Source organism: Martes martes (assembly GCF_963455335.1).
Source record: "Martes martes genome assembly, chromosome: 6".
Taxonomy (NCBI): Eukaryota; Metazoa; Chordata; class Mammalia; order Carnivora; family Mustelidae; genus Martes; species Martes martes.
The window spans coordinates 16,267,024-16,294,671 of NC_137893.1; the positions used below are offsets into that span (position 1 = coordinate 16,267,024).

At 46.1% G+C, this 27,648-nt stretch overlaps 1 protein-coding gene across 1 annotated transcript in view; it reads right to left on the bottom strand.

Annotated features, from left to right (window-relative positions):
- The window catches only part of PPP1R14C (protein phosphatase 1 regulatory inhibitor subunit 14C), an 80,394-nt gene extending 53,850 nt beyond the window's left edge, over positions 1–26,544 (bottom strand). The window contains exon 1 of the mRNA XM_080806858.1: positions 26,080–26,544. Within this exon, the coding sequence (XP_080662984.1) occupies positions 26,080–26,394 (315 nt within the window). The 5' untranslated portion in view covers positions 26,395–26,544. The remainder of the gene's footprint in view (positions 1–26,079) is intronic.
- Between the last annotated feature and the right edge of the window lie 1,104 nt (positions 26,545–27,648).

Below are 27,648 nucleotides of genomic sequence, written 5' to 3' on the forward strand. Positions count from 1 at the left end.
GAATTCTCACTTCTTATCTACCAAGATAGTTCCCTTCCCAATATAAACCTGGCCTGAAGGCGCCACTAAGACCCATATATAGGCCCAAATTATCATTTCATTTTCCATCTCTTCTTCCCAGATCGCTTCACAGAAACAACAACAGGTAGAGAGAGAAGCAGTATATCTTAGTTCTTCCAGAACTTTCAAGATGCATCTCTTGAAGCAGAAGCTCATTCCCATTCTGGCTGTCACACGGCATCCGGGAAAGGCCTGCATCCTTTCCACGGAGTGTTAAGGCTGGCTTACTGGTGTCTGGAGGGCAATGTGGAGTCAGAAACTTCTAGAACAAAACCACCCAGAGAGAGATCTTGGGAAGTAGGTCTAAGTTGTAGGCTGGGTAACACGGACATTAGAATTTCTGGTACAGAGAAGGCAGCAAACAGGACATGGAGTCAGGAACACAGGAAGCCAGAAGCCAAAGGCTAGCTGACACACAGGGCAGACGTGGGCTACTTGCCTGGTGGGACTGCCTTAAATAATTGGCTGTTCCTAGTGATCCAGCTTCCCACTTCCCAGGGTGGCCTCATCAGTCAGTATGGAGCCCACCTCCTCACCCACAGGGTCCTCCACAACACAGGATTCTCCTGACTCAGCCCCTCCTTCCAGTCCTCTGTTAGACCTCTGTGGCAATGACAGGGGCCTGCCGTTCCAGGGGTCTCACTCCCAATAACGCTTAAAAGAACATCTCATTTCTATGAAACGAAAGAGTGTGTCTGAATGGGAATGAGTTGAAGACGATCACAAAACTCTGCCGGCTCCAAGACATGAATCCACTGATCCACCCAAACATCACAGGAAGAAACAGATTATGCATTCGACCAACAAGTCCTTCAAACAAACTAAAGAAGCTGTCACAATTACTGAGCCCAATTACCTACTCGGCACTTTAAATAAGACTGCACGGAGTGGGGCATCTGGGGGGCTCAGCGCGTTAAGTGTCTGCCTTTGGCTCAGGTCATGATCCCAGGGTCCTGGGATGGAGCCCCACCTCGGGCTCCCTGCTCAGCAGGGTGTCTGCTTCTCCCTCTGCCCCTCCCCCCCACCCTGTTCCTGCTCTCTCTCTCTCTCAAATAAATAAATAAAATCTTAAAAAAAAAAAAAAAAAGATTGCACAGATAGAAACAGGATGTTGCTTTTCTGTCATCTCTTTGGCACCAAGACCTACAATCACAGGGAAAGGCCAAGTTAAACTGAATGATAAGCAGCGAAGCCGGAAACAAGACAAGAGGTGGTTGCTGAGGGAGCCAGACACAAATTGTACCAAGAGTGACCTGCCTCAAGCTTAGTTTTTAGGGGCAATTGCTGACTTGGTAACTCAAGGAGGCTGTGGGGCACCCCTGCAGAGAGGGCATCCCTCCACACTGTTCTGTCCAGATTAGCCAACAGGGTGGCTGAAAACATTGCATGGACTCCCCAACCCCAACCCCCGCCAGCCCCAGCCCCTCACCTCCTAGAGCCCGACAGGGTCCCTCCTGTTCACTGCTATCATGAGAACTCCTTCCCCAAAAAACCAGGTAATCAGTCAAAAGGATAAACCTACAAGAAAGGGGAAAAAAAAGAAAAAGGCAGAGGCATGTCAGGCCAGTACTCTAAAAACCCACAGTGGGGTTGTGAATTCTTCTTGAGCAGAGGAACTTATGGCTTAGGTGTGGCAGCTCTGGGAATCCTGCTGCCAAAGAGAGAGAACCTTGGAATGTTCGGGACCCACCGGAGCGATCACGATCAGCAAACCAAACATCAGTTACAAATACCAGAGGTATGCTTGTGGTTAAACCACATTACCCAAAACAGGCCACGGGTATGACATCCAGGTTTTATTTTAACTGATTCTAAGAAAAACACCAGCCTTAAACCTAGCAGAGTGAGAAGCCATGTGCTATGGTGACCCGATAACACACGGTTAGATGCTGTAAAATGATTAAGCATTAGAACAGAGAAAACACACAAAGTAGGAGTTCTGATAATGCCCTACCACTCCCCACCCCCAGTCCTGGAGGGACCAAATCCCCACCCAGAAAATGCCAGAGCAACCTCCTTGCATTTAGAAATCCTCCACACTTGGGAGCTTGCCTTTATTTGGGCTTTTAATTGGTAAAGTATTGTATTACAAAGGAAGTTACTAAGCAGTCCTAAAGAGCAAGAAGTTAAAGATTTATAAAGGCTCACACTGGTAATGAACTCACTTAGAAAAAAAAAAAAAAAAAAAGACACTCAGCACATCAAAGTTCTGTAGTCTTTGTAAATGACCTCTGACCCCACAAAAAGAAGAGGTGAGTTCTGAGTCCACTGTGACCCCACTGAAGGAGACCCAGGAGATCCAGCCCACAGGGGACAGTCCTTCCTGCCCACCAGCTCCTCTGTGCCTCTCAGTGAGTTACTGATCTCTCTGTGCCTCATTCCTACCCTTTTAAAATGGGACTGATAAAAATATGGGCCTCAGATGTTTGTTAAGAGGGATGAAGAGTTAATGTGGCAGGGGGGCCCTGGGTGGCTCAGTCGGTTAAGCGACTGCCTTCGGCTTGGGTCATGATCTGCAGGTCCTGGGATCGAGTCCCGCATCGGGCTTCCTGCTCAACGGGGAGCCTGCTTCTCCCTCTCCCTCTGCCTGCTGCTCCCGCTGCCTGTGCTCTCTCTCTCTCTGTCTGTCAAATAAATAAATAAAATATTAAAAAAAAAAGAGTTAATGTGGGAAAGGCCTTAGAATTGAGACCAGAATCTAAATAAACACTAATGCCAATTATTATTGTTGGTTTGGGTTTTATTTGGTCAAGAGTGATTCAATGCCCCAGCAGCTCCATAAGCAAAGCTCGAGCCATCAATAATATCTTTCAAATAGAATGAGACACTCTTCACTATTTATTATCAAATGATATTCCAGGAAATCACACTTACTTAAAACACATTTATTCAACAGAGACTGTACACTGGACTTTTTGGATGACATAATATATTATAAACCAAAGTTCCCCGGAAAACAGTATGGAGGTTCCTCAAAAAGTTGAAAATAGAGCTACCCTATGACCCAGCAACTGCACTACTGGGGATTTACCCCAAAGACACAAATGTAGTGATCCGAAGGGGCACGTGCACCCCAGTGTTTATGGCAGCAATGTCCACAATAGCCAAACTATGGAAGAGCCCAGGTGTCCATCAACAGGTGAATGGATAAAGAAGATATGGTGTGTGTATGTGCATACACACACACACACACACACACACACAACACAACAAAATATTATGCAGCCATCAAAAAACTGAAATCTTGCCATTTGCAACGACATGGATGGAACTAGAGGGTATTATGCCAAGCAAAATAAGTCAGTCAGAGAAAGACAATTATCATATGGCTCACTGATATGTGGAATTTAAGAAACAAAACAGAGGATTATAGGTCAAGAGAGGAAAAAATAAAACACGACAAAACCTGAGAGGGAGGCAAACCATAAGAGGCTCTTAATCATAGGAAACAAATAGGTTTGCTGGAGGGGAGGTGGGTAGAGGGATGGGGTAACCGGGTGATGGGCATTAGGGAGGACGTGTGATGTAATGAGCACTGGGTATTATATAAGACTGATGAGTCACAGATTTGTACTTCTGAAACAAATAATATATTATATGTTAATTTTTTAAGTTAAAAAAATGATAAAATAAAAAGTTAACCAAGTTCCCACCCTCTAGGAGCTTACAGTCAAATTGGGAAGATTAGATGCACACCCATAAGAAATCACACACACAGGAAGCATATGGCAAGTGCCAGCTGAGAGATAAAGCCTTTATTCTAATTGATTTATAAGTATTAAGAAGGCTGGGTAAACAAATTGATTTCAGTCTAAAATGAAAAAAATAACTCTTGGAAATGAGATTTCAGTTTGGCTTTGGAGGATGAGTAAAATCCTCACTGAAAAAATGGAAAGGTTTTGTGAAAGAATGTGGGAATGGCATGAGCAAAACTCATGGGGCCATCTTGAATTTGAGATGAGACTGGAGTGCTCAAGAACTTAAGGTCCACCGTTAGACTCTCTCAGTCCAAACCCTTGTTCAACTACATACTGGCTGTGTGACCATGGCCAGTTACTCCCGTTTCTGTGTCTCAGTTTCTCACTGGTCTCCCTCATAGGTATTGCCCTAAAGACTGAGTAAGATAAATAATGAAAGAACACAGTTCCTGCACACAGCAGGACTCAAGGTTGGCAACTGTGAGATGGGAAGCAATGTTAGGGAGGTGCCAAGAGATCCCCCTGTCTGCAGAAGAGGGCCAAAGTAGAATCTGGGAGGTGGTGCAAAATCATGTTGGAAGGGTTAGAAAAGAGGCTGTGAGGAGCTCAGCTTTCAGCCAGGGAAAGGTCTGAGATACCTCATAGGGGTCCATTTTCCGATGGTTCCCTGCCAGTTCTGGGCAGCTCCCAAGAAGGTCAGAGAATCTGGGGATAGGAATCCAACAATAATATGCCAGGGTCCACAAGTGAGTAAGTAATAAGTAGCTGAGGCTAAGCTCAGGCACTTTCATGAGAATGGAAAAGAAGGGCAGGTATAAGGGACTAGATTAGGTGGCTGAGAGTGGGTGGGACAGGAGAGGAGCCAATGACAAACACCACCAGATGCGATCTGATAGATCCTGGATTAGGTCCTGCTAGAGAAAAAGGACATTAGTGGGAAAAAAAACAGGGAAATAGGAATAAAGACTGTGGTTTAGCTAATAGTATTATACCAGTGTTGACTTCTTGGTTTTCATAAATGTACATGAAAAGATGTTAACATTGGATGTACCCTGGTGACAGGGGAATGGGAAAACTCATCAGTGTCTCTGCAACTCTTCTGTAAATCTAAAATTACTTCAAAAACAAACACAACCCAGGTCTGTTAGGGTGATTCACCACACCATCAATAGAAAGAGGGAAGCCAGAGCAAGTGCCAGTTTGGCCTTAAGATGCTTTGACTGAGTGACACTAAGAGTAATATGGCTGACGCTAGACCAAGGAGATACCCAAGCATGGGATGTGAGAACCTGACCTCACCCCCACATCTGGCCACCCGATGAAGCTGGATGAATCTGGCCTTTTAGGGACACGGAGCAGCCTGACTATCCCCTCAGATTACCAAGCTCACATTTCTTGCCGGGAGCCCATCTCCGCACCCATTAGGCACAGCACCCACACACCCACTGCTTTCTTATTACAGAACTGTGCCCACCAGGAGAGATGTCAGATAGGATTTCCAAAGAATTTTATCTTCAGACTAAGGAGCTTCTATTTTGAGGCCCATAATAAACCAAGTCTTCTTAAGGAAAGAAGAAATATCCATAACACCAACTCCCAATAGCCCAAAGGAAGAAGAATCACAAGCTGGTGAGCAGAGCAGAGCTGGGCTTCAGATTCAGGTCTGCCTTGCTCTGCAGGCCGTGTCCTTCCCACCACACCACAGGGCCCCATACGGGAAGTCTAGTGTGGTCTGTCCCATTAACAAACACACACCAAAATACAGCTTTACAGAAGAGCTCCACCACGTCATAAAGGCACCAGTGCCCCAGGGTTAGAAAGATCTAGAAAGCTGTCTGGTTTCATTAGCCCAAGAGAATCAAATATTTCCTATCTATAGGAAATTGAAATATTAGTTCTGAATGTCAGAAATACCATATAATGAGTATATATAATATACTCATATATATACTCATATATATATAATGAGCAATACCATATAATGTGTATATACATATATATATACACACACACATAAATATATATAGGTTTTATATATATAGGTTTTATATATATACACACCTATGAATATATACTAGGTTTTATATATATACACACCTATGAATATATAATAAATGAGAAATACCATATAATGTGTGTGTGTATATATATATACACACACACACAAATATATATAGGTTTTATATATATAGGTTTTATATATATACACACCTATGAATATATATAGGTTTTATATATATACACACCTATGAATATATAATAAGCCTGTATAATAAATATCCTTTATAGATGGGTGCTGAAACAGTAAAAAAATCAGAAAATCAAAAAATCAGAACTACAAACCACCTACCACATAACAAGCCCTAATAAACATTTGCTGATTTTACTTAATGACATGGCGGTCTTTGAATGAATCTCCCCCCCAATTAAAACATGTCTTGTCCTAAAATCATGAAATCAGGAATCATGTTCTTTTCATGAGAATTAAACTGGAGAGCAACAGGAGAAAGACACTAAATTCCTGGGCTGGTTTGGGGCAGGAGGAGCCCGTGTCCCTCCACCTTCAAACGCAAAGGTCAGCGGTGGATTCTGTACTAGGACATGAGACACCCGAGCAGTGGAAGCCTGGGACTATCCTTTCACTGGCTGTAGATGGAATTAAAGTGGCAGGTGACGAGGTCAGAATGGATAAGGGCTCTCTCTTAACTCTAGGTTTCTGGGATTCTCTTCACGAGTTGGTTAGACTGTGGTTATGCTCAGATAAGATGGCGGCGTCTCCCTCAGCTACAAGGGGCTGGGTCTGTGCCGGAGATGGCTCACAGCTGACGAGAGACAACTTTTAACCTTCCAGGGATTTTATGAGCCAACTACCAAGCACAGCCCTTGAAAATTAAATTATATAAACATACAAGTAAGTTAGTGACAAGTATAATAAAGTTAATTAATGCTCAAAATTTAGCACTTTTTAATGACTTCATTACCTTTCACTTCCGTCTACACTCCGGAGGTTGCTTACATCTACTGGGTCTGTATGGAGGAAATATTCGTCCCTGCTCCACACTTAGTGACTTCACAATGGTAGCCTGAGATCAAACTGGGGCGGGGCGGGGTGGGGGGGAGCTAATCCACACCAACAAAAGCCACAAATGCTATAAATCAGGGTGGGTTGGTTGGTTGGTTTCCTGAGAACCAGCTGTTGAACATTTACCAGCAACCCACTGGAACATTTACCAGCAACCCACTGGATACCTGTGTCCTTCGGAGACAAATGGGAAACTGCACTGTGTTGGGCAGAGGAGGGGGAGGGGAGGAAAAGCAGTTAAGGGAGAGGGAGGTGGAGGGACTGGGGTAAGGGAGCGTGGGGAGAGGAAGGGGAGAGAGCACAGCAGGAAAGAAAGCAAGAAGAGCAAGACAGGAAGAGGGGGAGAGAGAGGAAGAGAGAAGGAAGACATAGAGAGAGAGAAAAAATATTTACTATCCTGAGGGAAACAATGGTTCTCTGTAAGCAAGTTATTTTAGATAAACAACACTGGGCCTCTTTTTCTGAAAATCTCTTTAACGTATTACTCATGTGTCTGCCTTCTGAAGCAGAGGCTACCAACAGAAATAGTATTTTCTTAATGACTCAGGTCAGCCCTGTGAGCAGACGTTCCTTTGTGCTGCATTACCCTCCAGGACACTGGCACGCATGGAGCTCTTTCTGTCTTCTGTGAGACGGCTCCAATCTTCTGAGCTTTTTATAGATTCTCTGTCAACCCCTCACCGTCAGGCTGTCAGCTGTCACTTGGAGACTTTCTCTCAGTACTTCAAGCGAGCAGCATGGTGTGCGGCTTCTAGAGCCCGGTGAGCTGAGAAGTCAGGAGGCCAAGCTTGTTAGAATGGTGGCTCAAGGAAGAGTCGATGTGCTCTCCCCAGCCCAAGACCCTCCCCAAGAAATAAAAGAACATAAACTCCAGGGCAGCTCCTCAGGTTCTCGAAGTCTCCCCCTGCCTTCTTCCGGGTTCTTCGCTGTGTTCCAAATGGCTGAGGTCGCAGAATTAATGACCTCGGGATAGCTGAGGTTCCACTAAATATACAACATGTTCAACAGAGAAACTAAAAACAAAACAGGGCCGACGTTGACTAATATGAAAGCAAATAAAAGTTCCATCAAGTAAGTGACAGTCGATAGCACAGACACCCTGTTCTCTTGCCAGTCTCTTTGCTTTGCCTGAGGCAGAGGGCAGAGCCGGCCATGGCCTGGCTCCCTGGCTGTCTCTTCCAGTGTCCACAAAGAGCTCCAAACAGGTAGAACTGGAAACCATCAGAAACAGGCAGCAGTGGGCAAGAAAGAGCTGACAGGGGCAGCCCCACCTTCCAGCAGCTAATGCCGAGGGCTGGCCCCAGCTTAGACCATCTGCCCACCCCACCACACCTCATGAACACCCCTGGGGGGAGGCAAGGAGCAGAGAGGTCCTGCGACGTGAACCAGGGCCCTACCATAACCGAGCAAGATGGCGGCCATGGAGACGCCATCAACAGACAGGCCCCCTGATGGACAGGTACCAGAGCAACAGCGGCCCTCAGCATGCCCCCCATTTGTAGCACAATCTGATGTAAGGACAACTGACTGGCCCCTTCTGGGCACAATGCCAGCCCCCAGAAAATGCACGTCTCCATTATACTGGATGTGGTCTTGTGGCTGGCACTAAATTCTGAAAATAAGGAAAGCATTTAACTGCTCATTGAATCCACTAATAGTGCACTTTTTAAAAATAAATAATGTGCTTTTTTTAAAAAAAAATTTTAATCACTTTTCTTTTGTAGGGTTCAATCTGTTTTAAAATATTCTGATAGCAACATAAAAGTTCTAATGCTTAGGCCTATTGCCTGTTTACCCAGACTGTCAACACACAAAAAATTTTAAATAACTACAATAGAATAAGCTATCCTAGCAATAGAAGAAAATTCCAAAAATTGCCCTTCTTGTACTGAGTATTTAACTTGTAAAGAAAGAAGCATTTAGCTTATAAAGAAAGAAACAACAAATATTCTAAAATTAAAAATGGAAACTCTGGAAGGAATCCCATTATTTAATAGTTCTCCTTTATGCCTGGTACATAGTAGACCCATAACAAATATTTATTGGGTGGCTGGCTGGATGGTTGAATAGATACAGTACTACCGACTGGACAGTCTGAAGTTAACTGACCTTCCCTAGGACTTCCACCAGCAGGATGAGTCCAAAACCATATTGGAGCATGTTGAAGAAATACAATTAACTAGTCAAGTAAAGGCTTTTCTAAAATGAAATCTGAGTATCTTTTCTTTGAGCCTGAGCCTAGAGATTTTAAATGTACTTGTCTAAAGGCAAGTTCAGACCTGCCCCTTGAATAGTTGATATTTACTAACCATTTACCATTTTAGAGCACGGGTCACCGTGCCAGGAAATGAAAACGGAAGGATTGTGAGCAAGACGGGAAGGCTTAACCCAACATTAAAACACACTCAGCAGAATCTGTAACAGACCCACAGAGATGCGGTCCCCTGATTTGTGACAATAGTGCACTGGAGAGAGGATGACACCTAATGAATGGGACAGGGTCAACTGGAGGGGAAAAATGAATCTTGATCCCTACCTTATACCATAAAAATCTATTTCAGATAGATTACAGATCTAAATATAAAAGGTAAAACAGCGAAGCATCCAAAAGGTAACATAGGAGAACATCTCCATGACCTTGGAGCAAAGATTTCTCCAACAGGATGCAAAATGCAGAAAACTGGTAAACTGAACAATATTACTATTAACAACTTCTATTCATCAAAAGACACTTAACATTACAAGAGTGAAAAAAAAAAGATAGCTCACAAGGTGGGAGAAAATACTCAAACAACACGTTATTTCTGATCAAGGACGCTTACCTAGGATGTATAAAGATTAGTAGCCAGGATTCATAAAAATCAGTAAGACAGACAACTCCACTTAATGTTTTACTTTTCAGTGGGCCAAAGATTTGAACAGGCACTTCCCAAAGAGGATCTCCAAAGTATCAAGAAGCATATGAAAAGGGGCTGAACTTTCTAAGTCCTTGGGTAAATGCCAACTAAAACCCCAATGTGATGGTCTCCCTAAGAGTGAAAGTGAAAAAGAGAAAGCACCAAGTGTTGGCAAGGACGGGAAACAACTGGTCGTCTCCTATACTGCAGTGGGAGTGTAAGTCAGTCTAATTACTCTTGGCTGACATATATACAATCCTCTGGAAATATACAGTCTGCAAAGCCGAACATATGCACTCCTACTAAGCCAGCAATCTCGCCACGATGCATAGAACCCAGCAGAAACGCAGGCATATGTTCACCAAAAGACGTGTGCAGTAACGTGCACAGCACCTCGATTCGGAACGGCCCCAAACTGGAAACATTTCAAATGCCCATCAGAAGCAGAACAGATGAAAAAGAAGTGTGACGGATTCACAGGTGGAATGCGGGATGGCAACTAAAATGAGCAAACTTCAGGGGCACGTGCCCCCAGGGCCTTTGCACCGCTGTGGTCAACTCTCGTCATGGAGGTCCAGGTGCCCATGTGACCGCTTGCCTGGGAAGGCCCTTCCTTCGTCCCACCAAACAGGCCACAGCGCACCCTTTATCCCCTTGGCCTGTTCTGTTTCCTTCACAGCACTTCTCCTGAGCTGAACCCACTTTGGTTTCCTCACTGTGTTTGTGTTTGGAGCACAGACTCTTGGCCTCTTTGGTTCACTGCAGGGTCCCCGGCACCTGGGCCCTGACATCTGGCATAGTTACCCAACTGATCTGAAGCTTATATCCACAGAACAGCCTGCATGCAAATGTGTGTATCGGGTGTATTTGTAATTGCCCAAAACCCGAAGCAACCAAGATGTCCTCCAACAGCCGAATGGACAAATAAAGTGTGGTACATTTATACAATGGGACATTATTCAGTTATAAAAAGAGCTGAGCTACCAAGTCACAAAAAGACATAGATGATTATTAAATGCCTATTGCTAAGTGAAAGAAGCCAGGCTGAAAAGGCTTTATACTGTCTGGTTCCAATTCTATGCCCTTCCAGAAAAGGCGCAACTACGGCAATGCTAAAAAGATCGGTAGTTATCGGGGCCTGGGGAGAAGCAGAAAGAGCTGAAAGGGTGAAGCACAGGAGAATTTTTTACGGCAATGATATCATTCTATGTGATATTGTTTTTAATTTTTAATTTTTTTTAATTTTTTTATTTTTTTATTAACATATAATGTATTATTAGCCCCAGGGGTACAGGTCTGAATCATCAGGATTACACACTTCACAGCACTCACCATAGCACATACCTTCCCCAATGTCCACAACCCCACCACCCTCTCCCTACCCCCTCCCCACCCCCAGCCACCCTCAGTTTATTTTGTGAGATTAAGAGTCTCTTATGGTTTGTCTCCCTCCTGATCCCATCTTGTTTCATTTATTCCTTTCCTACCGCCCAAATCCCCACGCTGCATCTCCACTTCCTCATATCAGGGAGATCATATGATAGTTGTCTTTCTCCGATTGGCTTATTTCGCTAAGCATAATACCCTCTGGTTCCAACCACGTTGCTGCAAATGGCAAGATTTCATTTCTTTTGATGGCTGCATAGTATTCCATTGTTATTCTATGTGATATTGTGAGAGTACACATGACACTCTGCATTTGTTGAAACCCAGAGAACTTTACAGCGCAAAGAGTAAGTCTTTTGTATGCACATTTAAAAAAAAAATCATTTAGGGGATTGGGGGATCTCAGGAAGGGATGCAGAATGTGACAAACCAATCTTACCAAGGACACCCTGACTTCCCAAAGCGTTACCAGTGCTTAGTCGGCAAAGGTATAGAATAGAGTACGAACAAAATTGTTAGCTTACTTTTTCCTTAATTATTTGCAATTAAAAATAAAAACCTCTTGGCTGCCTCAAAAAGGGGAGAAGGCAAAGCCCCAGAAAAGCTGCTCTTAACATGGTAAAGCTCTGTGACAGGGGAGCTGGTGTCCTTGAAGGCGGGGAGCCCTTTCCTCACAGGTGACGACAGGCATACCCACGCCCACCGCTTTTTTAAACCGTAGATTTCTCACATAAGAGAAATGCATTCATTGGCTTACATACATTGTAAACAAAATAAAAATTACCCATAGTGACACGAAAAACACTATTAATATTTATTACTCATCTTTGCAGCCCTTTTTCCAGGCACATATGGAAGATAACCTATGAAAAGGATTTTGATCCAGAATTAATGTTATATGATAATAGATATATTATCACTTAACTCACATGCAATAATTCTCTTGAACTGAAAAGGTAAGCAGCCCGGCAACATTTTTTTATCCCGAGACACTGGCAAGGTTATTCCATAATCATAAATCCTGGTGTGTGACCAAAATTTTCAACCATGGCCTAAGCCCTCTCAAAAAAAAAAAAGTTTTATGTTTTTTGTTTTTTGTTTTTCAAAACAAAAACTTCAAAAGCCTCTGTTCTCTTTTTGGCCAAAGAATGTATCTTTACCTTGAGTATTTGTAATAAGAAGGCTGAATCGATCATGGCAAAAAGAGCAGAGATGTTGCTAATGGTACTTTCATAAATACCGCACGCTTCTTCTGGGATGATTTTTTTAACATTATTAATCCTCAAAACATCCCTGAGAGGGCTAGATCATTTAAAAGGGGAAATTAAAGGAAGCCAAGGATGACGACTCAGAACCATACTGTGAATAAAGGCAGGTGCAGGGAGCCTGCCTCATCCTTCTGGGCTGACCAAGCCCATTTCTGCCCCAGGGAGATGCCCCATCTCCCTTATAATGCGATGCCCCGCACCAGGCCGGGCATCCAGGCATTCGTTTATTTTTTTTAAGATTTTATTTATTTATTTATCAGAGAGAGAGCACGCACAAGCATGGGGGGCAGCAGGCAGAAGGAGAGAGAGAAGCAGGCTTCCCGCTGAGCAGGGAACCCGATTCGGGGCTCCATCCCAGGACCCGGGATCATGACCCGAGCCAAAGGCTTAACCCACTGAGCCACCCAAGCCAGGCATTAAGCATTTAAAAGAAACCCAAGGTTGAAACCAATAAGGGATCTCTGAAATGAGACAACTTATTTCCTACCATCAGCAGGAAGCCATACATAGGAACTTTCCCATTTGTTGTGATTTTTTAAGTGGGGCCAGAGAGAAAAAGACAGCCAGCATTCCTTGAGAAGAAGGCTGGTCTACACCCCACGCACCAGACCTGCTCAGAGCCCCCAGCCTCGCACCTGACTTGCTCAGAGCCCCCCTAGCCTCACATCTGCGGCGGGGGCAGTGGCTTCGTCATAAGGACTGACTTGAGAATCAATACTTTGCTAAATGTTCTATGTATTCTCTGTATCTTTTTTTAAAAGATTTTATTTATTTGACAGACAGATCACAGGTAGGCAAAGAGATAGGCAGAGAGAGAGGGGGGAAGCAGGCTCCCCTCTGAGCAGAGAGCCTGATGCAGGGCTCGATCCCAGGACCCTGAGATCACGACCTGAGTCTTAAATCCACTGAGCCACGGAGGTGCCCCTCATTCTTTGCCCTCCTTCAGCGTCTTTAACTGCTTCATGCAAGGTGTCAATGACAAACAGACCAGTTCCTCATTTTCTTATTCTTTAGAGCAACGAGTTAATTCAAACTCGGGATATTTCACTTAACAAAGTGCAGCCCACTCTCCCTCTCTGAATTTTACATGCGAATATCCTAGAGGTTTGAGACATGAATGGCAGCTAAATGCTTTTAAAGTCTCAGGCTAGTTTAGACGATGTTCTGTTTACCTAAATACACACGTTTTTATTTAAACATCCATCCATATAAACTGCTTCTGGCAGAAGATTCCTGAATGCTGAACCATCTGGGGTTTGCTGCAGAAATGGGATATTCTAGCTTAACAAAAGGCACTTGTCTACCAGCGATAGTACATGTTATTTTATTTTTTAGTTGTAATATTTGTAGGCTCTTTTCGTTGTGGCAAGCATAATCCTGTTTTAGCACCAAATCAATGACTCATCTTCTCTTGACTTGTCAGAGAGCTGCCACACCCCATCACCAACAGAAGAAAAACCAGCTGACTAATTAGAATTGTTAGGTCGAGCGCTGGCTCCTAAGAACCAAATAGAAAGATCATCTTTACCAATCTGAAATCTCAACACCTTACCTCTTCGGTTTGAAACAGATCGGATTCTTTTAACATCTGCAGAAATGAATGGAGCATCTACATCCATTGTACAACTGACACATAAAATATAAAAGATATTAACAGATGATTGAAAAAGCAGCTCAGGACAAAAATATCCTTTAGCAGAAGCGAAAGAAGCTGGTAAGACGTCTGTACACTTTATTTAGAAGCCTCGTTTCTTTACTTCTATCACATGACAGGTAAGAGTTGATGCTTTCAAACAGGTAGGAGAAAATACCCACTCTGCAACCAATGCTTTATTTAAAGTGAGTTTCCAACTTTTCACCTCAAAACTCCATCTGTGTGGACAGCTGAAGAGCGCAAGGGCTCCAGTATACTGTTTGTGCAGACTTGGCCATCCAAGAAATATGCAGTACCCTTCCTGTGATGTATACTTGAGAATTGATAGATTTGAATTTTTCCAAAGAAATGGCTGAATCCTGTTGATGGTTCATCTAATGAATTGCGAACAAACATAGAATGGAATCCTATAAACTGTTCGACTAAGATGAAGCATGTTTGGAAATGTATCCAATGATTAGGCAGAAGAGCTCTGCTTGGGGCACGGGGGCAAACATTCTAGAATAGCTGGAAATGACCAGAGTGGTGGGAGGTGACCCTCGAGGTCACTGTTTCCAAGTGTGAATCTTCCTCTTTTTCTTGCTGGCAATTTACACTCGGGCGTGGAACTCAGCCTCTCTGAGCCTCCGTTCTGTTGTTTTATTTATTTGTTTTTAAGATTTTATTTATTTGAAAGAGAGAAAGAGAGCACAAGTAGGGGGAGGGGCAGACGAACAAGAAGACTCCCCGCTGAGCACAGGGGTGGACTTGGGGCTCGATCCCAGGACCTTGAGATCATAACCTGAGCCCAAGTCAGACACTTAAATGAATGAGCCACTCAGGTGCCCTTGAGCCTCAGTTCTGTTGTTTTAAAAATGAGGTAGCTACGGGCGCCTGGGTGGCTCAGTGGGTTTAAGCCGCTGCCGTCAGCTCAGGTCATGATCCCAGCGTCCTGGGATCGAGCCCCGCATCGGGCTCTCTGCTCAGCAGGGAGCCTGCTTCCTCCTCTCTCTCTGCCTGCCTCTCTGCCTACTTGTGATCTGTCTGTCAAATAAATAAATAAAATCTTTAAAAAAAAATAAAAAATAAAAATGAGGTAGCTACTGGGACACCTGGGTGGCTCAGTCCCTTAAGCATCTGACTCGTGATTTCAGCTCAGGTCATGATCTCAGGGCTGTGGAACTGAGCCCTCACTAGGCTGGGAGTTTGCTTAAGTTTCTCTCTCTCTCTCTCTGACTCTCCCTTCCGTGCATGTGTTCTCTCTCTTTCAAATAAATACATCTTTTTTAAAAATGAGGTAGCTACTTATATGACAGAGTCTTTGTATGGATTGAAAGGGATTATCTGATGGTGCCTTATGGATTCCATCATCATACAAAATAAACAAATATTATTAAGAGCAAAAAATTCTGCTTTCTACTTCCCCCCAGAACTGTGCATGAAAAATCTCAATTTATTTTTTTTTCTATTCTGTCATGCTCATTCTCAACCTAACTATAAAATGACATTCTAGGGATAAATTCCCCAGTGAAAATCAATTTGTTTATGCAGATTTATTCAGCCTCTTTTTTAGGCTACTTTATACACTTCATCTTTTAAAAAAATTTTTTTATTTCCTAAAGCTGCTACTGTTTTCCCTCTCAGATGCTCATTTTATATCAACACAAGTTAAAAATAAATACCACTATTGGTTAATTGTGAACGGCCAAGGTAAAGGACAAATAAAGGAAAAGGAAAAGCCTCCCAAGAGCCAATATTATAAGTTAGACACCAAAAATTTTTTAGTCAAATATGCCAGCTCTTCTTAAAGGTTAACCTAATTAAATTTTTCTTTAAAAGGCGGATAGGATACCTATGATATCAGCAGTGTCAAGATTTCAAATTTAACCTGGAAGTCAATAGTGGGAAGTGCTGGAGGAGGATAAGAGGGTGTTTTAAAAGGCTTCTCCATCTGATTCTTCCTATCCAAGCCACGTCACCCAAGAGACCACGCCAAGGGAAGGAGGGATACACTCTCACTTGAGCTACTGGAATTAGCTCTGCAATTAGATGCTCCTTTGGTGAACTAGCCTAATGCCTGTCTCACGTTTGCCTTAAGAGAGAAAGACCCTTCAATTACTGCTTTAAGTATCACCCTGTCTTCAATAAGCCCCATTTTCCGCAGTGCAGGGCACCCTTATCATAGAAGCTCTAAAGCGTAGAGCCTAAAAACCCTAGACTACCCTCATTTTTTTCAGATAAGGAAAGAAAACCTGAAAACAGAAGTCTGTCATGAATATGACTTGCCAAGATCATCAAGCTAATTAAGCAGCAGCCCAACTAGTTCAAGTCCCACAGGCCGGGGTCCTTCCCATGACATCCTGGGAGCAATGGATATGCTTTGAGTCCATAGATTTCATAAATGCCAAGAAGGTCCCACAAATAATATATTCATTGATTCCTGTTCTGGATTCCTGAAGTTCGCTTGTTAAGAGATTACTTTGTCTTACTTAAAACCCTACTTCCTATAGATAATTAAAGTGTGTTTAGTCATTTACATTTTCAAGTGAACAAATTTATCATATCCTTTCCTGTGAAAGGGCTTTGAGTAAAAGCAGCAGCACAGAGTCACTATGTAGTAAAAGAACGTACTGAACTAAGACGACTGCGAACAGGACATAGGCTCTGCCCTCAAAGGGCTTCGATCAATGGACACCTCCATTCTTCTCCTGTAACAGAAAGAGTTCCTTTCTCTTTCTTTTGCCCTTACACAATGTTAAAGGACAAAGGCTTCCTAGTCCCCTTTCCTCATCTTTGCAAATATCTGCTGGAAACGAATGAACCCATCAACCAACCCACCAGTCCATCAATCTTCCAAAGTTCCTTCCACAGTTGGCCCTAAGGAGTCTTCAAAAAAGGAAAAGCCCTTCTTTGATCATTTTTTTCCTCAACCATAAAGTCATGTGTTAGAGATGAACCTGCGCTCTGGTGTCTTCTTTTTTTCTCAGGTTTTACACAGTGAAATGGATTTCCAGAGCACCAGTCCCGACTCGGAAAAACCTGGTGAGACTTTACTGGCCGAAACTTTGAAGCAGACGCAGGAATCTTGGCTCTCATTCCCCGTCCTAATAAGACTTGCATGAGCCTGTTGCTCTGAATCTTATCTACTGATGGAAAAGCGCTCACCCCTTCTTGGCCCAGCAAGCACAGCCACTCTCAGAGAAATGAACAATGACCGTGCAAATAAAACAGGATTCTTGCACATACTGAAAATATAAAATTATAGAGAAGAATGGCAGTAACCTGTGATTACGTCCTCGGAAGACTTTCATGCCCCTGCCTCTGTGCTTTATTCCGTTGCCACTTCCTTGCCGTTCACAGGTTCACAGGGCTGCACAGATACAATTCACAACCAGGGGAGTGAGCCGAAACTTTGAGTCAACAATGAAAAAGTAGACTTATAACCCAGGCAGAGCCGAATGACAAGAGTGCAGTTAATTGGGGTGTGTCTTTCTGAAACGCACAGTTCCAGAAGACGGTCTGGAGGACCAGTTTCGGTCACACTCACTTGAGGGCCAGGTGCTAGACACCTCAGGGCCGCCAGGTGTGTGAGAGACACTGGGGCCTCAGGGAACCTCCAAGATCGTACCCTCACGAAGCTGCAAGAGACAGGATTACAGAAGTGTTCCAAGAAAGGGGGAAGGAAGCGCAAGCTCCCGGAGGCCAGTCAGCCAGCCTGCCGTGAGGGGATGTACCAGAGAAGCTTCTAGAGGAGATACCCAAGGGTGAGCCTGAAGAACAGGTAACAGGTGGACAAGTGAGGTAGGAGAGGTAGGGAGAGATGGTGTGGCAGGAGGAGAAGCAAGTCTGAAGGGGTCCTGTCTGCCCCGCATGAGGATCTCGGGGAGGGGACGGGGGCAAGAGATGGGGCCACCGAGGCAGCAGGCAGGGCGAGCCTCTGAGCCCTGGCTGCAGCCTGAGGGCTCATCTTTTGCCATGAAGGCCCATGGGCCGTAAGAGGATCCAGTCTGGACTTCAGAAAAGACTCTGAATGGCCACAGTGAGGGGCAGCTGGAGGGGAGGGCTCCGAGGGGGAGGTCCCAGCCCGGGAACCAGAGACCGCTGTCTATTCCTGACTCTGCCATCCAGAGGGACGTGGCCTCTGACCAGAGCCTATTGGTCAAGCCCTCCATTGCTCTATTCCTTGCAGAGTTACTGCAAGGATGGGGTATCCAGTAGGAACTCAATAAATGGAGCTGCTGGGCACAGGGGCAGCATCGCAGCTACGTGCCTCTGGGATCAGCATGACCGTAGACAGGGACAGATCACAGCTTCTCTGGTGCCACACGATTGCAGAGGAAGAGGAGGAGGTCTGCAGAGGAAGGTAAACTCATCTGCCAGCCAGGGAACCATGAGGTTTCCGTGGAGCATCTAAGTGCAGTTGTCCATTTCTTTCTTTCTTTCTTTTTTTTTCCCAAGTTTTTATTTATTTATTTGACAGACAGAGAGAGAGAGCACAAGCAGGGGGAGCAGCAGGCAAGGGAGAGGGAGAAGCAGGCTCCCCGCTGAGTAGGGAGCCCGATGTGGTGCTCCATCCCTGGACCCTAGGATCATGACCTGAGCTGAAGGCAGATGCTTAACCGACTGAGCCACTTAGGTGTCCCTGGAGATGTCCATTTCAAAACTCTCTGAATATGTCTGGACCTCAGAAAACTGATCTGGGCAAAAATACAGATTGAAGAGCTGTCAGCATATGGCCAGCAACTGAAGCCACAGGAATATTCGTACCACCCAGAAAGAGTGTGCGAGAGCAGGGGGAGAAACATCACGGAAGGCAGAGCAGGGGCTCAAAGACAGACCCTGTGCAACATCAGACCAAAGAGATGGACAGAGAAAGAACACCCAGAGGGGGGCTGGAGGAGTGGGAGACCCGGCGAGGCTGCCCCTGGAGCCAAAGGCTTCCCCAGGGAGTGGCAAAGGGTGCGTACAGAGGCAGGAAGCCGGGAAAAATAAAGACTCATGAGGTCCCCCTGGATTGAGGAACAGCACAGTCCTCGGGGCAGCTGTGGTGCATAAACAGTGTCTGGAGAAGGATCCAGAAAAATAGATAGTAAGAGTAGCAACCAGAGGGGATACAGGATTGAGGAAGGGAAGCATTTTTCATGGCAGGCAATGGCTGTCCCAGCAGGGAGCTGGGCTGCAAACCCATCCCAGGCCTGAGAGTGATGAAGGGAAGAGGCCCCTGGGCGTCCGCACTGGCTGGTGCAGGATGGGGCTGAGGACTGGGCCGCAGGGAAGGGAGGAGCAGGGAAAAGTTGCCTGGAAAAGACAGACGATGGTTTGAAACAGCCATGAAATAATCAGGCACGGCCTGGGGAGACTAGGGAGTGAACCGCCAAATGAGATCGTGCCCACAGTGGGAAGAAACAATGCAGACCTGGCTCTTCCCTCCTCTCGAAACAAGAACTCCTCTGAGGAGTGCTGTCAGTGAGGCAAGGTTGGCCAAGTACGGCCAGGTGGTTTCAGAGCTGGGAGAAAAGCAAAAGACCCTGGAAGCAAAAAATGTGAATCCCAGGCGAGAACCCGAGGCAGAGCTGGTGTGTCAGGGGCACAGCAGAAGCAGAGGGAAGGAGGGTGGGCGGGAGACACGGGGAACATCAGATTCTCAAAAGAATTCTCTCGATCTAAGCTGAAAAAATCAATGCACTGCAACCACAATTTGTAAACTCCTGTTTGGAGCAAATAAGTCAATGAAAGTAGGTGTACTTTTCAACAACGCTGAAATAAAACAGTAATAATGCAAGAGTGGGATATGGATTACTATAACAAAACCATAAATCTGGTTCTTCTTTTCCTAGCTGTGACTCTTAACAAAGAAATGCCACCAACTCATTCAATGCTAAAACATGTTTTCTGGTGATTGACTCTTTTTCATTCATTTCAGTAAATGCTTAATGACTGAAGAACTGTGCTCTACCGCAACCAGGACAGGCGCAGAGAAAATTAACGCAGATTGAAGTTTAATTTCTCCATACATACATGAAAACCCACCGGAACTTCCAGAATAAGGAAGATTCTAGGAGAAAAGGGAATGATAGACGATTTGCCCACGTTCAAGTTCAAACACATACCAACATCCCTGACCCACTCATCTTCTCCAAATTCTACCAGCAAACAGATGTGAATGCCCTGTATTCTCTTCCTTCCTGTCCTCTGCCCACATGACAGAGAATAAGTGATAGTGGCTGGTTATGGTTCCAGGTACAAGGGCAACTGCGTACCTACTGTATTCTAGATCTATGTTCCATGCCCTTCCCATCTGGTCCAGACAACAACCCTGCCAAAAGGGCAGGCTGATCCCCTTAAACAGAAGGGGAAGATGAGGCTCCGAGAGGTTATGGAAATCGCCTGCGCTCTCACGACCACTGAACGCTGGGTCACGACCAGACTTCAGGCTCCTCGAGCGGTGGAGCACTGACTCTCTTAACCGCCGCCTCCACTCCGAATTTCCCTAACCACTGTTCCAAGGGGAAGCACGTGAAGTACTTTTCTTCCCTTGGCAATGGAGAATTCTTTTATTCGTAGACTTCTGACATGCTTCATTGATTCCTTACAGATTGTGTCTATGGAGGTTTAAAAAAAAAAAAGCAGGTTTTTAAAAAAGTCTATTCATTCCCCAATACCCAAACCCATGATGATTCACCAAATAATCCACAAACCAAGTTCTCAGCAACAGGTTCTACCTTCTGGCTCAGGTACTAAGAAAACAGCAGAACAGGAGAAGGTGATGCCGTAGAGTGGGACTCTATATATAAAACAAGGACCTGAACTTCAAACTAGAAGCCTCATCCAGGCATAAGAACAGCTTCCCGATGGTGGGATTTCCCCGTACACGCAAGATCAGTCAACTCAGGGGCTCCAACAGCCACTTCCGGGGAGTAGGCAATACGCAGAAGTTCATGGAAGGTGCCCAGCACTGTCCTGCCTTGAGGAGCAGTCGGTGCGTGGGGAAGGAATGGGGGAACATGGACCTGCACGGACACGTTTCAGCCGTGGGCCCTGGGGCAACTTTCTGGCATCTCCATGACTCAGTTTCTATACCCATAAAATGAGAATATCGGAAATTGTGACTAGGACCACATGAACCATATTTGATGCATTGAGAGCATTTAATAAACACCAGCTAATTCTATTACATATGTTCAGGTTTTTCTCTTTCTGGAGGAGTATTTTTTTTTTAAGATTTATTTATTTATTCTAGAGAGACAGAGGGGGAGAGGGACAAAGGGGGAGAGAGAGAGAATCTCAGGCAGACTCCCTGCTGAGCATGCACCCTGACGCGGGGCTCGATCTCACCACCCTGAGATCATGCCCTGAGCTGAAATCAAGAGTTGAACACTTAACTGACTGAGCCACCCAGGTGCCCCTCGAGGAGTATTTTTAAAACTGCATGCCACTGTCCAAAAATGTTTTGGAATCTATTTATTTTTTAAATTAGCTTATTTTGTTAGAGTGAAAAAGAGCATGAGCTGGCAGGGAGAGGGAGAGAGAGAATCTTAAGCAGGCTCCATGCCCCACAGAGCGGGAGGTGGGGCTCGATCTCACAACCCTGAGATCATGACCTGAGCCAAAATCAGGCATTGGACACTTAACTGACTGAGGCACCCAGGTGCCCCTAAAATCAACTTAGAGCGTCACAACCAGCAATTCTGGAAAAAGAAATAGAACAGAATATTGTATTTAAACATGAATAAAGTCCTATTTTGCGTGACGCTTGTCATTTTTTCTCTAGCATCCACGGTAATATTGAACAGTGCTTTGTGAATCCATGTGTCATTCATACGTCCATGTGTCCATGTGTCCGGCAGCAATCTAAAGGGTATTTCTTTCTAGGGTCACCATCAAAACATTTGGAAAAACACTGATTTACAGAATGAACAATGACAGGGAGTCAGGGAATAGGCAAAGGTATAACACGACAGAAACCACGTTTTAAAATGCAGACAGTTGGGGCGCCCAGGTGGCTCCATCTAGCAGCATCTGCCCTTGGCTCAGATCACGATCCCGGGGTCCTGGGATCCAGCCCTGCCTCGGGCCCCCTGCTTGGCGGGAAGCTTGCTTCTCCCTCTCCCACTCCACCTGCTTGTGTTCCCTCTCTCGCTGTGCCTCTCTCTCTCCAATGAATAAATAAAATCTTTGAAAATAAAAAAATAAAATGCAGACAGCTGCAGCAAAGGGAAAGCCTAAGTGGACCCTCAGGGTAACCCAGGAAATGCCCTCTGCACACAAGTCTGTTTACAGGGAGCTGCTACAAGAATTGCAATAATCTGAGGTTAACAACAGGCTTTTATTTCCAAAGCAAACCAAATTGCAACACTGGAAGTACAGATGTTATCTGGATGCTGGGCAAGATGAGAAAAAATTATTATGACTTACCCATCTTGCAATACTTGTCAAAGGAGATACAGTGCCAGATTTCAAATGTTCTTAAAAACTGTCTGGGCTTGGACGAGATATGAAAATGTCTCAAAACAGAAATCCTTCAATGTGGCTACAGATCCATCCTCTAACAGTTCCATTATAACCAAATCCCTGGCTGAAAAATTTAACTATCTGTACAAGAAGATGAAATGGAAAATAACTATAAACATAACTAAGCATTTCAGAATTTAGAAAAACACTTCTGTATATATCCAAAAGCCTGTTTGATGTGGTGTGCCGCAATACTGCCCTTACATTGGGTAGGAAGGGTCATGGTCCTGGGCCCTAATCCCCCCCCACACCCACCCCCCTGCAGAGTTTCCAGGACCCACTGGACCCACCCACCCAGAAGCACTGCCCCTCTGGTTTCAGGCCCCACTACAGCTCCCCAGTGTTTCCTGATCCAATACCAAGCCATTTCCAGGGCATGAACAGGCTCCTCCCGGATCTGCCCCCCAAGGGGGCTTTGTCACCACTAGTCTGAGCCGAAGGTATGACGAAGAGGGATAGAGAGTATAGACAGAGAGTGGGTATGGGAGTGGACACAATGCTCTTCCCAGGTGAGACTGTACCGCAGGAAGAAAAGAAAGCAGACCCAAGGCCTGGGGATTCTCCAGCTGCATGCCAGCTGTGAGCCCTGGGAAGTCTGAGAATTCAAAATTCAAACTTAGCCTTCCAGGCCACTATGGAGATATCACTGTCAAGGTAGGCAGACAGAGTAAATTTTATATCACGCTTGTTATAACCGCGTTATCTTTAAATATGTAGACCTCTGCTACGAGGGCCTCCATCTGTTCTCTTTGCCTGGGCCCCTGCAAACTTAAGAGGCAGGCCTGGTGCTTAGCCTGTGGGTTCATACTCCCATCCCCATGGCCCTGCCATTCACCAGCTCTGCGGGCTTGGGAGAGCCGCTTATTCTGTGTTTCAGGTTCCTAGTCTGTAAAACAGATAACAGCACCCTCTTCATAGGGTTGTTGTAAAGACTAAATCAATTAGTCCACACAGTGTCGAGAACAGCGCCTAATAAGCACTCCACGCATGCCGTCTTTAGATTATTCTCCATACAGAATCGACTGGTCACTGCAAACTTCGAACTAAGACCACAGCCAGGAAGGTGTTCTGTGAATTTCTTCCTTCCCACTCCTGATTTTAAATATCGTGCTTTACGCCCCTCCAAAAGATCACTATTTTCTATTCCGAAAAGGACAAGTCTTCCAACTGTTGACCGGCCTGATAGACGTTCTTCTGAAATTAAATATGGGTTCATCATCTCCTCCAGCTTGGCAGAAAGCTCAGGCCTCTGGCCAGTTTGAAGTCTGGCAAATTCACTTTCTGTGTCAATTGCATGCAATGAAAATTTGACAACATTACCAATTTTAAGTGTAAAAGGGACAGTCCCTACCCTCTGTATTCACGAAATTCAGAGCTATTAGCCAGGGACGGTCCCTCTCGATTAAGAGCAGAGGCTGACATACTTGAAGCCATCAGCAAGGAAAAGCTACCAGACCAGAGAAACTAAGCTAAAAATAGAGCCCCACCAGTGCAGAAATAGAGGGAAGAAAACAATTCTTTGTATGTCTACTTAGGAGCCCACATGCTTTTTGTCATTAAAGGAAGCTGTATCGTCAGCTTGGTAATTAATTACAAACTGCCAACAACCTTCTCAATGACCAATATTCCTTCAACCTACAGTGACAGAGCAAACAACTTGAAGAGAACACTTGCCACATTGTAATGACACACTGACAGCACAGAGCCCTCTCTCAAATCTCTAGTTTGCTGTAGGTCAGAAGGTCTAAAATGGGAAACGAAATGTACAAAGAAAAGATTCAAGGTCATATTTACCCTTTCGAATAGATTTCTAACCTACACATTCAGTACAGTGAACATCCAATCCACCATTTCCCCCCCAATTATTCTGAAGAATTTTTAAAATTTTTGATTTGCCAACCTGCTAAGGGGCCGGAACTCTCTAGCTTCCCCCCAACTATCCCTAATTAGTCTTCCCTAAAAAAGGAGCACTGCTCAAGCACTGTGAATTTCAACAGCAGTATTTCTATTAAATCTTCTCCAAATCCAAAATGGAGTATAAAGGTCAGTATGAAATAAATGAAAATTAACTGGATTCTACAGAGGCAAGACCGAGCACATCCATCCACCCAACAGTCATCCCATCTAAATCAAAGTGTTTCTTGCAAGAGTTTTGCCAACTTTCTACAAAAAAAAAAAAAAAAAAAAAAATCAATCCCAGGAACACTTCCTGTGTTGGCCAGTTTTTATTTACACAATTAAGATGCCTTTTTGTAAGAGCCAGTCTGGAGAAAAAATACATTTTTACAAGCCCATTAGTCATATAGTCAAGCTTCATTATATGCTAATCATTCATCAGTAGTCCCTAATGAGGAAGCTGTTGCCTCCTGCCATGAGAACGTGAAGGAAAGGATGTGTTCACAATAGGCCATAAAATGTGTGAAAAACAGAATATCCCAAACCAGGAGAAAAGCCAATGAGTTCATCTGGCTCTCATTTTTTTTGCTGAACAGCCTTAACAGCCCTATGGACACAAACCTGCTTTAACTGAGAAGCCGTCTCCTTAATTATTAATTCCCTCCATTCTCCCACCCTTCCCAAACTCCACGCCCTTAAGAGAAGTACAATACTTCATTCAGAATCGCTGTTATTAAAGACTCTCCTGGGCAATCATTTTGGCTTCAGGCATTTTTCTAGCAGACGTCTGCTACAGCTTATTCTAAATCTTCCTCCTAACACCAGGCATCTCTGCAGCCGTCGGACTCGGGTGTGAACCTTAGCCCCTGAACCGTGGGAAGTCACAGGGTCGTGGCGGAGGGGAAGCTGGTGGATTCCAGGCATCGCTCACACCACCCGCAGAGCTACCTTCCTTTCATCCAGGCACCTTTCCAGGTTGCCAAAGGCTCTCACAGGGCTCCCATCACTGGGAGTAACCGAGCTCGACCAAGGGGGGAAAAATCTGCTTCAACAAAGCCCAACGTGTGCGTGCGGCTTGGGGAAATGCAAGGATAAATTATGGGGACGCGCGTCGGGGCTGGCTGCAAAAGGGAAAGCGTTCATCTCCTGATTTTGATGTAGAATTTCAGGAACCAAGGGGTCCTCTGAGATCCCCAGAACCTATCCTCTCCGATAAGCAGCTTTCAGGTCCCTTCCCTGCTCCCTCTCCACAGAAACCGGGATTGCTAGGATCTCAGCAGTATCAACTGTTCTTGTGGGGTTAGGCGCAGCTGGCGTGAGCCCTTCTGAGCCCCGCTGCGTGGAGCTGCCGCTAGAGCCTAGAAGCGCCCCCCGGCTCCGAGAAAAGCAATGTGCTTAGCAAAACCCAGCCCTCCCTACTGCCATCCAAGGGGCCCGCACCTCTGCGGGCACCGGGCATCTGGACCCAGGCAGAGGCGTCCCAACTGTCGCGCCCCGGCGCCAGAGGGCACCCCGGAGAGAGCACGCCCAGCGCCTCGCTCCCAGAGCTGGATCCCAGGGAGTCAGGGGCCCAAGGGACAGAGAATTCCTGTGTGGGCACTGTGCGGCGAGGGAGGCCCCCGACCCTCCCGGCCCCGCGCTCAGGTACCTCGCAGCCATACAGCTGACCCAGCTGCTCCACGATCCACTCCTCCAGCACGAGCCGCTTCCGAAGCTCCTTGCGATCGTATTTCACTGTCACTTTTCCCTGCTGGTGGCGTCGCTGCTGCTGCTGCTGCTGCTGAACCTGCCCCGCCGCGGCCGCCGTGGCCACCGGCGCCGAGTCCTCCCGGGAGGAGCCTGAGCCGCTGCTCGAGCCCGGGCTGCCGCCGGCGCCGCCCCGGGGACTCTGGAAGAAAACCCGCGCGCCGCCGCCGCCGCCGGCCCCACCGGCCGCCTCGCTGCTGCCCGTCGCCACCGACATGTCCCCGCGCGCGCCAGAGCCCGAGTGCTGCCCGGAGGAGGGGCGGGCGGAGCGCGCCCGGCGCCGCTACCACCTCCGGCCGGGCAGCGGCATGCGAGGGGCTCGCCCGCACCTGCTCCGCGCGCCGCGCACGCCCGGCAGCCCGGCTCCAGGGGAGGTCGGGAGGAGCCGCGGCGACAGCGAGGAGGACGGGCGGGGGAGGGCGGGGAAGAGGGAGGGGCGGGGACCGCAGCCTTAAAGACGCCGCGGAGGACCCTCTCGCTCCAGCCGGGGGAGGCGGATCCGGCGCGTCGCAGGCTCTGGGGCCGGGGCGTGGGAGCGGCGCGCGGAGGCGGGAATGTGTGCGCGCAGGCACGCGCGGCCGCCTGCGCGTAGACACTGGAGAGGGCTGTCTCGGGTCTGGAGCCAGAGATGGTCCGCCGCGCGGACGACCGTGTCCTCTCCTGCCAGAGACGCGGAATTGCGCTTTTCGCCTCCAGCGGTGCCGGAGCGCACGCTGCCGCCGCCTCCTGCGGTCTGGGTTCCGCGCTGCCCCGGGGGCAGGGTGCCGGGAGAGGGACGCGAGGAGGGACGGCGCCGCAGGTTCCTCGAGAAGCTTTTCTTGCCTCCCCCTCTTCGGGTGGCGGGGAAGCGTCTCTCTCCCTCCTGGCCCCACCCTCCAGCTCCAAACACATTCCTATTCATGCCACTTCCTCTCTCAGATTGTGAGGAAAATTGACGAGGCGATGTTTGTGCAATCAGACGATCAAAGCGCCTGAGAAATTCTCTTCAGACCAGTTTTTCTCTCCTTACAAAGTGTCTGTTTATTCGGAGACAGAGCATTCTTATATCTTTGTATCTAAAGGACTGCAGGCTCGGTCCATCGCTTGGCTGAGAGGCTGGGGACATCCAGACAGCAAACATTTCTCTAAAGGAGTCAGCGCTGTTTACTGGGCTTACGTTTCTAGTATTGTATTCCCTGACTAGTTTGCTTTCCTCTCTCTCAATACCCCTGCCAAGCTACCTCTTTTTACCGGGGAAAGCCACTGCACTAATTCTACTCTGAAAACATCAGGCTGCCAAGTAGAGTTACAAATGAATGAGCTTATTATAAGGTTTAGGGCAAAGAGATGGGGAGGGAAATTATAAATACAAAAGTGCATGTGTATGTGTGTAAAATTATAGGAAGACACTACTATATGTCTCGTGTGCATTGCATTTCTCTTCAGGCAACAGAAAGAAACCACAAAGGTGCTCCAACACAGTTAAGTGGCT